The sequence below is a fragment of the Drosophila albomicans genome, unplaced genomic scaffold, assembly GCF_009650485.2.
Source record: "Drosophila albomicans strain 15112-1751.03 unplaced genomic scaffold, ASM965048v2 utg000359l_pilon, whole genome shotgun sequence".
Lineage (NCBI taxonomy): Eukaryota > Metazoa > Arthropoda > Insecta > Diptera > Drosophilidae > Drosophila > Drosophila albomicans.
In genome coordinates this window covers 51,240-63,262 of record NW_026263636.1, presented here as the reverse complement: position 1 = coordinate 63,262, position 12,023 = coordinate 51,240, and the positions used below count along the sequence as shown (strand labels likewise).

Here is a 12,023-nt window from a genome sequence, read left to right as displayed (position 1 = left end):
AAGCTAAAAGAATTTAATTCCCTTTTTATTTGACACGCACTTTTGCACAAACATAATATAGCATTTATTTATCTGCCTTGCTTAATAAATATGAAAAATATTAAACACCAAATTTGAATTTGTTTCTTTAGAATACATATAAGAGCATTTACTAAACTGCTGTGCCTAATAAAAAAATTCTAAATAAATTAGTAAAACGAATTGGTGTTTTTTGAATTTCCGTTTTTCGAGTAGCCCTGGTAAGCTGGAGCCAACAGTGTTTGGCAACTCTCACGTGCGTTTGCTCTGTGGACACCAGTGCTGCAAAGCGCCCAAACAAGTGCATTTGGTGTGTGATAGATAGTGATGTAAATTAAAGTTGTGTTATTTCGCATTTAAAACAATGTGTGTTGTCATCCATTATCATCAAAAGTACTTGCAATCATATTCACTCTGAGAAATAATTCACTTGCTGCGAGAAAACAACAGAAAAATCACCAATTTATAGATACTATATAGAATACACACACGTTTCTACTATTCGTTGTTACACAAGAAAAGCCAATAGAATTCAATTCAGAATAGAGTTGTTGTTGTTCTTGTCGTTGTTGTCAAATCGGTATTATGAGCATTTGGAGTGTACGATGTTTGTGTCACAAGTTCTGTCGGCAGGCGCACATTTTGGCCCACAGACGCGTCATCAGCCCGCCAACCAAAACAGCACAGCGTCTCCAGCTGGCGCTCCTCAACAGCGGTAAGTTCAATTCGTGGGCATCCACAAAGTGAGGTTATGTGCCACCCGGCATGAGTTGTAATTTAACAATTATTAACTGAATGACTATGGTTTTCTTATCTCACAGGCAGCGCGCGGCAGGCACACAACAGTTTATATCAAAATGGTAAAGAAACGCACTCTCGAAGCGCGCACAAAATTACAAGCAAATAAGTATCCAAATCATAATGCCTGCATGCGAGTACCAAAGCGGTTGAGTTGTGCCCGAAAGTGGACGATGAGGTTGTTCAGAGTTCAGTTACTAAGCTACACCACAGCAGCGAGTTCAAGCGCAGATGGCCAGAGTTATAATACCTTTCAAGATCCCCATCCGATTTGGTATTCCTTGCAAATCATCCATTTTCATTTTTACTACCTTTATACATTAACAATCTTACTCAATTAATCTTTTCTGTGTATTGCAGGGCTATGCTGACACACGTTCACACTCCACGGCCCAGGATGTGCTCAAATCATCGCAGTGCGAGAAGCCATCCGGAGCCTGTTAGTAAGATGTCTGCAAAGGACGCCCGTAGATCCCTGCGAGGAATTCAATCGTTTGCGTCGCGAAACTGCTGCCGAACATGTTTGCAGTGGCGGCGACTGTGCAGGTGGAGCAGGAGGGCGGTGGCGGTGGGGATGATGACAGAAGGCAGCGAGGAGCGTTACAAACAGCTGAAGCCTAAAGTGCCTTGTGGGTGCACTAGGAGCACTGCTCGCTGGTGGCTTTGTATGTATAACAAATTTCCTTTCCTCCACACATATATAAAATAATGATATATATTCAGATTGCTTGGCTGTTGTCGCGCGATTCCAAGAAAACGATTGTCGACGAAGCGGCGAAATCATTGACATTCAGAAGAGGCGCTCAAACGTGCCAAGATCTCTGGCCTCATCATAACTAGTAGGTAGTCTAAAAACGATCTAGAGAAGAGCTTACTAAACCTAATCCTCTCTTGTAGCACCTCGCAGCTCGGACAAGTTGCCATCGTCGGTTCCATATTTGATCATTGGCGGCGGCACAGCTGCCTTCTCCGCGTTTCGTGCCATCAATCGAACGATGCACGCGCCAGGTGCTGATGATAAGCAATGAATTCCGTAAGCCTTATATGCGACCACCACTCTCAAGGAATTGTGGTACACACCCAATCCCAACGAGGATCCCATCAAAGACTATCGCTTTAAGCAATGGACTGGCTCCGAGCGCAGGTAATTAAATTGATCTTGACTTTTGCTTCCTATCGCTAATTTGTTTTTCTCTCTGTGCAGCCTCTCTTTGAGCCGGAAGAGTTCTTCGTGGATCCCGAGAAGTTGGAGAGCAGTGCAAATGGAGGCATTGCCGTTGCCAAGGATTCGCCGTGAAAGAAGTCGATGCACAGAATCGCATTGTCACGCTCAACGATGGCTATCAAATTGGCTACGAGGTGTGCCTAATTGCGCACCGGAGCTCAGCCAAAGAATCTGCCCGTTTTTTCGCAATGCTCCTCCCAGTGTGCGCGAGAAAGTGATGGTCTATCGCACACCCGAAGACTTTGATCGACTGCGTCGCTATGCGCGCGAGAAGCGTTCGATTACCATTGTGGGTAATGGTTTTGTGGGCAGCGAGCTGGCGTGTTCGCTCGCCCACTATTCCAAGGAGAATGGCGGCGGACGAGTGTATCAGGTGTTCCAGGAGAAGGGCAACATGTCCAAGGTACTGCCCAACTATTTGAGCAATTGGACCACACGCAAAATGGAGGCGCAAGGTGTCTGCGTTATACCCGACGCCAGCATCAAGTCTGCAAATCGTGATGACACCCAATTGAGGCTGGAACTTAACAATGGCATGACGCTGCTGTCGGACATTGTGGTGGTCTGTGTGGGTTGCACACCCAACACATCGATGGCTGGTCCCTCCAAGCTAGAAGTGGATCGCAGCTTGGGCGGTTTTGTGGTCAATGCCGAGCTGGAGGCACGTCGTAACTTGTATGTAGCTGGTGATGCATCATGCTTCTATGATCCATTATTGGGTCGACGACGAGTGGAGCATCACGATCATTCGGTGGTCTCTGGACGCTTGGCAGGCGAGAATATGACCGGCGCAAGTAAGTAAATTCATATAAATGTATACTTACTTTGCATTTTAACTGATTTCCTTTGATTACAGAGAAACCATATCAACATCAGAGCATGTTCTGGTCGGATTTGGGTCCCGAGATTGGTTACGAAGGCATTGGCTTGGTCGACTCCTCGCTGCCCACTGTGGGCGTCTTTGCGCTACCCAGTGATGGAGATAAACGTGCTGACACTCATAATGAAGTGTCCGCCGATTCGAAAACAACAGATACTGTGATCAAGGAGGGCAGCACCGGGCCGATGTCACCTGTGATCCCAATGAGGAGGCCAACTACGGCAAGGGCGTTATCTTCTATCTGAAGAATGACAAAATTGTGGGCATTCTGCTGTGGAATCTATTCAATCGCATTGGTCTCGCACGCACGATCATCAATCAGAACAAGACCTACGACGATCTGAAATGAGGTCGCCAAGCTGTTTGAGATTCACACGTAGTGTGGCCATTACACATGGAGATGGACATGGAGAGAACGAAGTAATACCCAACTTGCTATTACTATTGACTACTGATGCAATCATCCCAAAACGTTCCAAGCCAACCAGATGATGTATGTAATATATGTACAGCGAGAAAAGCCACGACCAGCTGGAGATATAGAGAGAGGCAACAGAAATTTAGTGTTAATTTTATTATTTTGGTACAAATTGTTGTTTTTAGTGTAGAAGGACAACGCACACCGACACAGCGGAACTACATCTATGGCACGTTGAACTTCGATGATTATAAGAAGCAATATTTGATTAAATCGCACGTCACTATATTAAATGATAAGCGGCATTATTCTCTCCTCCGTTTCGCCGAATAGTTAGTTTTCCTTTAATTTGTTAAGCGAAATTTTGTTATGGCTGCCATATAGACCAAAGTGCAAGATGTCCCTAAGCTGCACAGTTAATTGTTGTACAAATAAATTCGAAGACATTTTCTACAAACGTGCAAAATCTTGTTTCGCAGAAATGGATCATAAAATCTTGGCCGTACCTTCTGCTACTAATCCGAATAAGGATTCGGATTTACCTGTGCCACCATTATTATGTCGTTTGCCCGTCATTAAAATTGGGATATTTCGCGGATTTACAGTCTGCGACGGCAGCTGTCGCGGATTAGCGATTTCCACCAATTGGCAGGTAGACGCCCGTAGTCCTTAGCGATCCTTAATTCGCCAGGTAAATCCTTTGAGCTTCTATAAAATCGCGGCGCGCAGCTCAAGCAGCATCAGTCACATCGCATCCAGCAAGTGAACAACAAGTCACCAAGTGTTCCTCCTCATCGCAACCAGTCAGTGAAAAAAGTCACCAAGTTTCCAAACCGTGAAAAGTCACCAAGTTTTCGAACCGTGAAAAAAATCACCAAGCTTCCAAGCCGTGAAAAGTCACCAATTTTCCAAATCGTGAAAAAAGTCACCAAGTTCCCAAACCGTGAAAAAAGATACCAAGCTTCCAAGCCGTGAAAAAACACCAAGTTTTCAAACCGTAAAAAATTAATAAAAAAAATAAAAATATGAAGAGTGTTCAAGTGATCCGTCTGCAGCCTGATGAGTGGCAAACTCATGATGCCGGCGAATTAGACGCAGCTGCCGCATTGCTTATGCTGCGCTATCAGTACAACATCAAGATCCAAAGAGTTGGTGCTGCAACTGAAGATTCCGACGATACGAAGCCGCCATCGCCAGCTCCACCGCCGCCACCGGCTCCGGTGACAGCCACTGTCGTGGTGCCCAAGGCAGGCATCTCTGCTGCAGCCGTCAACAACAACGGGAACGCAAAGGTAATCTTGGCGGGTAAACCAAATCTGGTCATCATAGCCAAGCCAAAAGCAGCCACGGCTGCTGCACCATCCAATATGGTGGTTATCTCCAAGCCAAAGGCAATAATTGCTCGCCGAGCTCTACCGGCTGCTACTGTCAAATCATTCCCAGCTTGTGGTCCGAAACCAACAACAGTTGCTGCTCTCAAGCTATCTCCAAAGGCTGCTGCTGCTGCTAAGCCAATTACAGTTGCTGATTTTAAGCAAGCTATGATTACTGGTGCCAAAATAATTCCAGTTGCTGTTCCTAAGCATATTACAATTGCTGGTCCCAAGCCAGTTCCAGTTGCTGCTCCTAAGCCAATGGCAGTTGTTGCTCCCAAGACAATGGCAGTTGTTGCTCCCAAGCCAATGGCAGTTGCTGCTTCTAAGCCAATGGCAGTTGCTGCTCCTAAAGTTGTGCCAGTCGTGGCAACCACATCGGCAGTTACTGCTCCCACAGTTATTACAGTTGCTGCTCCTATTGCATTGCCAGTCGTCGCCTCCACATCGGCTGCTGCTGCCGCCGCTGCCGCCAAAGCAGCTGAACAGGACTACACTACACCCAAGGATCAAATTCGTCCAGCTGTCAAGGTCGCCTCATCGCAGCCGCTGAAGAAACGCGCTTTGCCGCCGTATTTGCTGCGTTACGCCATGACTCCAGACTGCGCCACAACTGTGACCGACAACATCAACACTACTCAAGCTGCTCCCAGCACATCTCAGGCTGCTGCTATCACTGAGATTCAGACTCAAACTCAAGCTGCTGCTACCACATCTCAGGTGGTTGTCACCATTGCTCAGGCTGCCAACACAACTCAGGCTGCCGCTCCAGTTGTTGCTGCTCCGATTGCTGCTGCTCCGGTTGTTACTGCTTCGATTGCTGCTGCTCCAGTTGTTACTGCTCCGATGCTGCTGCTGCTCCGGTTGCTACCACATACCACGTTGCTACCAGGAAATCTGTGGCTGCTGCTGCTGCCAAGTCCCAGATTGCTGCTGCTAAAACTCAGATTGCTGCTACCAAAACTGAGATGGCTGCTGTCAAAACTAAGATTGCTGCTGCCAAAGCTAAGGTTGCTGCCACCACCACTAAAGCTGCTGCTGCTGCCAAGCCAGCTCAGGCTGCCGCTAGCACATCTCGTCGGGCAAGCACTTCTCTTCCGACATCTCGTGCCGCTTCTCGCGCTGCCTCTCGTGCTGCCAGCGCTTCTGGATCGGCCAGCACTTCTCGTGCCCCAAGCACTGCCCGTGCTCCGACCACTGCTCGTGCTGCCACAAACGGCACACGTGCCACTGCCGCCGCCGTGGTCAAGGCCAAGGACAAGGTGCATGGCAATGAGTGCAACGCTTCGCTGTTGAAGTCGTGCCGCAACATGATTCGTGAGTTCCTCGAGAGTCAGAATGCCTACTGAATTGGGTTTGACTGGATTTGATTTGATTTCACTTTTTATTTTTTATTGCAAATAGAAATTTTTTTCCTTTTTTTTGTGTAAGTTGATTTTTTTTTGTATACATACATATAGCATATAATCATAATCATAATCATAATCGTAATCATTATCATAATCAATTATCATCATTTATATATACTATTATCGAAAGATAAGGTTTTTCAATGGAAGAACAGGTATTGTGGCGACACTAAAGTGCTAATTATTAGCTATTGGCGGTGTTTAAACTTATGCGTTAAGAAAAAACAAACAAACTATATATATCATCATATATAATCATCATCATATATCTCTCTAATATATCATCATAATCATCATACGTATACTTAATATGCAATATGCGCTAGTTTTATGATCATAGAATAATTAATTCATCATTGTAATTGTAATGCTACCATTTTTTCTTGTATTGGTGTTGGTGTTGGTGTCGGTGTGTGTGTGTGTAATTATAATCAATAAAGTGCCTTTAAAAATGTACAAAAGAAATTGTTTTCATTTAATTGTTGTTTTGCTGTTTGAACACCTTTCAACTTATCAAGTTAGGCAACTAAGAACTAAATACAATACATAAATACATATGTAGATTGTGTATGTGTGTGTGTTTGTTTGTTTGTTTTCAATAAATGGAAGCCAATTGTTGCAAAACTTTGTTTGTTGTTTATCACAATTTGAATGAAAATGAAAATTAAATGGCTGCATCCGAATTCGTTTCGATCTCCTCTTATCTTATCTTTTTTTTTGTATAATTCTTTAACAATTTTCCAAATTTCGTTCGCTTTTCAATTTAATATATATATAATATTTTGTATATATGTTCATATATAGGTGTGTGTAAATGTATATATATTGATTTTCTAACAATTTTGTTTTCCATGTTACGACGTGAAACCATTGTTGAGGCAACATTGTAAAGCTCAAAGGTGACAACACTTACATTCTAATTACACACTACTACATCTTAATGTGGGGCATGTGTGTAGGTGTATGTGTGTGTGTGATTAAAACTTAATGTGTATTTTAATGAATAATTAATGTTATTTAATATGTCGAAAATTGGCACATAACTCTGTATAAATCGTAAATCGTTGAAGGCTGCGCTGCGCCAATCAAAAAAAGAACTACTTACAACTCTATAAACAAATTACATGTAAATGTGTGTGTGTGTGTTGGTGTGTGCATGTATGGGTGTATTGCAGGCATGTGTGTGTTTATGATTGTGGGTCTTAGAGTATAAAAATATATTGTATTGTTAAGCTTAATAATTAATGCTAATGCAACTATTTATGCACTATTATTAATAGCAGGCTTACTTCTTGCCTGCTTCTGTGTGTGTGTTGTATTTACAAAAGGTGTGTATGTGTGTGTGTGTGTCTGCTGGTCCCATGCGGCAGCTGCATTTGTTGCTCAGGTAAAGTTGTGGATGCGGGGGAAGTAAAAATGAGGGATTGGCTGATTGTCCTTGCTTGTCTTTGCCTGTCCTTTTGCTGCGTTGCCTTTTTAGACGCCGTCGCTTTCCATGGGCACCGCCTGCGAATGCTGTTTGATGCTCCACAGTGGCATCCATGGGCCTTGGCGAGCCATCCTCCAGGCTGCGCTCCGACTTGGGCGAGAGCTGTTGCTCCGCATGCGTTGTCGTCGTCATCGTCGTCGTCGTGATTGGCGTTGGCTCGTTGTAGCGTATCAGCTTGATGGTGGTCAGGCCGTCGGCATTGCGTATGAGCCTGCAAAGAGGTCCACATGGGATTAGCACAAATGCCTTTGGCTGATATTGTTGCATCGTGCTTACGGATAGCAATCCTCGTTGTTATTGTTGTTGACGCTATTGCTGTTGCTGCTCGCACTCTTGCTGCTCACACTCAAATCGGTGGGCTTCAGATCCTCGCCAGCGCTGTCCGAGCTCACGCCACCACCATTCTCCAGCTTCAGCGGATGGAACTGAAACTTGTCGCCTGTCTGTCCGGCAGCACCTGGCGTCAAACACGCCACAGCCGCTGGTGAATTTGGTGGCGGTCCAGCGGCCGCAGCAGCCGCCGCATTAGCGGACAAATAGTGCATAAACAGCGGCGATGGTGGCTGCAAACCATATGCGGCAGCTGCAGCAGCGGCTGCCACCGCAGCAGCTGTGGGCAGACTCATGGGCGGACCATTCCGCGATGCAGGACGCTGTGGCGACTGCTGCAGTTGCTGCTGCTGTTGTTGTTGTTGCTGCTGCTGCTGTTGCTGTTGTTGCGTCCAGTTGTTGGCTACAGCAGCTGGACTGCTGGGTGCCTGGTTGTTGCCCTGATTGGGCGTCGCTGGCGTTGCATTGACACCATTCGCTGGCGTCGTCGTTTGGCGCAACAGCGATATATTCTTGATGTTCTTCAGCTCGGTGGGATTACGCAGAAACTGATAGCAATGCCGTTCCCCCTGCACCTTGCGCAAGATGTTGACACGATAATAATAGCGCAGGGCGCGCGACATTTTGTCATAGTTCATCGACAAATGATTTTTCTGTATGCCCCACAGCTTGGCCAGACCGGCGGGGTCGACAATCTTGAAGACGCCCGTATCGCGGCATTTCCAGGCTATCAAATCGCTGTACTTCTGATTGCGATCGTTCAGCAGCTGTTGCAGAAAATCCCATAGCAGGCGGCCATCTGTAAGAGTAAGAGTTATCGATTAGTAAGTGATGTTGTTATCGATGTGTTTGAATAACGCGCCAAGTGGCGCCAGCTGTTGGCAATGAAACAATTTGAAAATGAAACGGGCAAACCAAAGCAGGGTTGGTTGCATATGTACCATTTCATAAATGTACCATATGCTCGTCAGTTGTATACAATAAAGTACTAAAGTACTATTATTGTTAGATATTTGTACTAAGTACTAAAGTACTCTTCTCGTTATACAAAATCTGTACCAATTAATAAATTTAGTTTTTTCTGCCAACAGTTGTAGTTTAAATGTATAAAACTTTAACTTACTTGTATTGGGCTCCGAGTTCTCTGGGAAGAATTCACGCTTCGCTTTGTACATGTAACTGGGAGTCGTGGGCGCTGAGATAGAGCCACCACCAACTGAAGCTGGCACAGCACCAGCTGTGTTATCCAGCGTCAGCTTCTGTGGCAACTGTTGCTGCTGTTGTTGTTGCTGCTGAGCGGCCTGTTGCTGTTGTTGTGCCGCCTGTTGCTGCTGCTGTTGCTGAGACCAGGAGTTGACAAAACTATTGGTCAACTGCTGCGTCCAGTTGGGTTTTAGATCCTTGTGGATGGGTGTGCCAGGCGGACTGCCAGCGCTGTAGGAGAGCGCGCCACCTGGCAACGTATTCAGTTTGCTGCCATTCACATTATTGCTGCTGTTGTTGTTGGTTGCTGCTGATTCGGAGTACTCCTCATCGGAGTCGGAGTGATTGCTGCTGGCGCTGCTGATACCCTTCATGGGTTGCACTCCGTTGCTGGCTGAGCTGCTGCCACTCGACGATGTGGCAGCTGCAGCGCTTGTTGTGGCTACCGATGATGCTGATGACGACGATGTGGTGGACGATGATGCAATGGAGACGCCACCATTTTGGGCATATGGCGTCGGCTGTGGCGGACTGCTGGCCTGCGAATCAACCGAAGGTGGCGGGCTAAGTGTCACGGAATTGGGCGCCATAAAATGATGCGCCGCCATATGAGCGGCGGCCGCCGAGCTGCTGCTATGGAAGGGATTGCTGCTGGGATCGGTTGGAGCATTCAATGGTGGCCAAGTGGGAGTCGGCGGATGACTGTGCGGCGACAACGGATATCGGCCGGTCGGCGTCACCGGACTGTTGGGTAAATGCCATTGCAGCATATGCGACTCAATGATGAGCATCTGGAGCACATTGTGGAGCACATCGCCAGCACCGGGACACCGATGACCAAAGTCAGCTCGGGTTAGCATACACAAGGCCTTGCCGTTCATTTGGAAGAGATCAAAGTCGAGCTTATTCAGATCGAATTCGCGCACACAGAAGCGCAGAAAGACGAGCACATCGTCGCGACTCCAGAGCCGTGGATCCGACGGCAACGATGGGGGCAGTTGTGTCTTCAGTTCTGCCAATTGGCTGGATGGCGGTGGCGGGCAACGCCACATGACATCGGTCCAGATGTTTGGATTCAGTGATAGCTGTACTGGAAGCATTTTCATTTTGGACATGCAACGCGTTGGGATGGAAATTTAGATCATGCCCAAAGCCACAAGATTCTTGGGATTAATCTGCAATAGAAAGAGAGCAAAAAAAGAATTTCGATTAGTTTTATGGCGCAAAAGGATGTGGGCATCAATCGACAATCGGCGATCGACTTCCGCCACTAAATAGCTGAGTACACACATCACCAAGATACACACATACGCACATTCACAGGCAGACAGACATTCGCGCATTCCAAGCAAATCAGATTTCTTCATAAACAAATAAGCTCCACAGGCAACGCATCCCGCAGCGACCGCAAGAGTGAGAGGCAGAGAGCGCGAGAACAGCGCGTGAGTCAGAATCTATACACACACCAACACATTGACACGGTGAGTGCTCGCGTTCTCTCGTTCTCACCAACGCACACCCCCGCAGCCAATGATCCGAGCACACACGCTCCTTTTTCTTCCTCTACCTTTTGCATTGCATTCTATACCGATTTCGATGACAATTAACTGCCAAACTAAAAAAAAAACGATAACTCAGCGCAAGTGCAGCGCGATTATAGAAAACAAATATTGTAGCTGCTTGCCTTTTTGTTTTGTTTAATTAAAATTGTAAATTTCTCAATATGGTAATTGCCATAAATGTATGCGTTGGCGGCGGCAGCTCTGCTTACGCTACTATATTCCGGATGTATACAAAGCAAACACCGACAGCAAATAAATATATGAGCGCGCTGTACGTACATATTATATATATATGTACATATGTATATACAAATCGACAACACATGGAGCCCAGCACACACACACATGCGCATACACTTGCACATGCATGTGTAGTATCTTTAGCGTGATCAGTCGCTGTAAGATTTCAACATAAACGAATGTATTGATGCCGCTGCTGCTGCTGGGCAAGTGGTGAGGAGTTGGGGGTGTTTTTGTATGTGTGGCGAGGCGCTTTACGAAACTTGAAAGCCATACCCATTTGCCCACTCGCAAGTCTGGGCTTGCCTTCTCCACCATCATATCAGTGCCAGCGGCTGCAGCAGACGTCGACGACGACAGCGGCGGCAAACAGCAAACGGAAGTGCACATTCCATACACAAAACCCGTTTCCAACAGCAGCAGCAACAGCAATCTGGAGAAAGACGTTGGGGCAACAACGATGACGACTACGGCGACTAATAAATCCGCCAGTGGGTAAAGAGAGCAACAAGCCAATTTAAAGAAGCAACAACAGCACCCTGTATACTGGCCGTGATCAGACATTGCCCAGTCCCCACACACACATACACACATATGCATGTCACTCTCACACACGCTCAGACATTAAAATTTATCTCATCTCATGCTCTCGCTCTCACACAAGGCAGAAACTTCCTCATTCTCCGGGAAGCGTTTCAACAAGTGAGCGCGCAAAGAAATTTACTTAAAAGTTCAGACATTGAGACGTGCGCGCAAGCGAGATGGCAACTGAGACGACTGAGAGAGCGTGAATAATAAATATTGCTTGCCTGTCTTGTCTTATTGTTGTTGTTTGCGTTGAGCAAGAAGTAGGAGAAGACGCAGCCAGCAGGCACAACAGATGATGATAATGACTACGATGATGATGATGATCACTGCTTCTGCTTGTGTGTGTCTGTGTGTATACATGAATATTTTATTGTGTACATGTCTTTTACTTAGAGGGGGTCTATTTGTTTTGTTTAAGAGGTGCTGCTGCCCTCTACTGATTATGAACACATACACAAGCATACATACGTATGTATGTATATGTATGTGT

General features: G+C 46.1%; 3 protein-coding genes and 1 pseudogene across 3 annotated transcripts; 3 read left to right on the top strand and 1 right to left on the bottom strand.

Moving 5' to 3' along the window:
* The first annotated feature begins 1,047 nt into the window (after window positions 1-1,047).
* Window positions 1,048-3,796, top strand: LOC127566318 (putative apoptosis-inducing factor 1, mitochondrial; annotated as a pseudogene).
* Window positions 3,797-4,148: 352 nt separating this feature from the next.
* Window positions 4,149-5,652, top strand: LOC127566317 (calphotin-like). Its single transcript, XM_052008347.1, has 2 exons — window positions 4,149-5,513; window positions 5,605-5,652. Exons 1-2 carry the CDS (start codon window positions 4,365-4,367, stop codon window positions 5,650-5,652), a joined length of 1,197 nt encoding a protein of 398 aa, XP_051864307.1. The 5' UTR covers window positions 4,149-4,364.
* On the top strand, window positions 5,611-6,107 carry LOC127566319 (prespore protein Dp87). The gene has a single exon (XM_052008348.1). The coding sequence runs from the start codon at window positions 5,681-5,683 to the stop codon at window positions 6,059-6,061; it is 381 nt and encodes a 126-aa protein (XP_051864308.1). The 5' UTR covers window positions 5,611-5,680; the 3' UTR covers window positions 6,062-6,107.
* A 1,201-nt stretch (window positions 6,108-7,308) lies between these two features.
* Window positions 7,309-10,672, bottom strand: LOC127566316 (ets DNA-binding protein pokkuri-like). Its single transcript, XM_052008346.1, has 5 exons — window positions 10,459-10,672; window positions 9,064-10,318; window positions 7,887-8,739; window positions 7,625-7,821; window positions 7,309-7,322 (listed from the first exon to the last, which is right to left on the bottom strand). Exons 2-5 carry the CDS (start codon window positions 10,256-10,258, stop codon window positions 7,309-7,311), a joined length of 2,259 nt encoding a protein of 752 aa, XP_051864306.1. The 5' UTR covers window positions 10,259-10,318; window positions 10,459-10,672.
* Between the last annotated feature and the right edge of the window lie 1,351 nt (window positions 10,673-12,023).

What these genes read in the sequence shown, in the direction of transcription:
- LOC127566316 (XM_052008346.1), bottom strand. Translation starts at nt 10,258, where the DNA reads ATGTCCAAAATGAAAATGCTTCCAGTACAGCTATCACTGAATCCAAAC. An exon ending in GAACTCGGAGCCCAATACAA is followed by an intron (nt 8,740 to 9,063) that starts GTAAGTTAAAGT and finishes TTACTCTTACAG; the next exon opens with ATGGCCGCCTGCTATGGGAT. An exon ending in AACAACGAGGATTGCTATCC is followed by an intron (nt 7,822 to 7,886) that starts GTAAGCACGATG and finishes ACCTCTTTGCAG; the next exon opens with GCTCATACGCAATGCCGACG.
- LOC127566319 (XM_052008348.1), top strand. Translation starts at nt 5,681, where the DNA reads ATGGCTGCTGTCAAAACTAAGATTGCTGCTGCCAAAGCTAAGGTTGCT.
- LOC127566317 (XM_052008347.1), top strand. Translation starts at nt 4,365, where the DNA reads ATGAAGAGTGTTCAAGTGATCCGTCTGCAGCCTGATGAGTGGCAAACT. An exon ending in CTCCGATTGCTGCTGCTCCG is followed by an intron (nt 5,514 to 5,604) that starts GTTGTTACTGCT and finishes CGTTGCTACCAG; the next exon opens with GAAATCTGTGGCTGCTGCTG.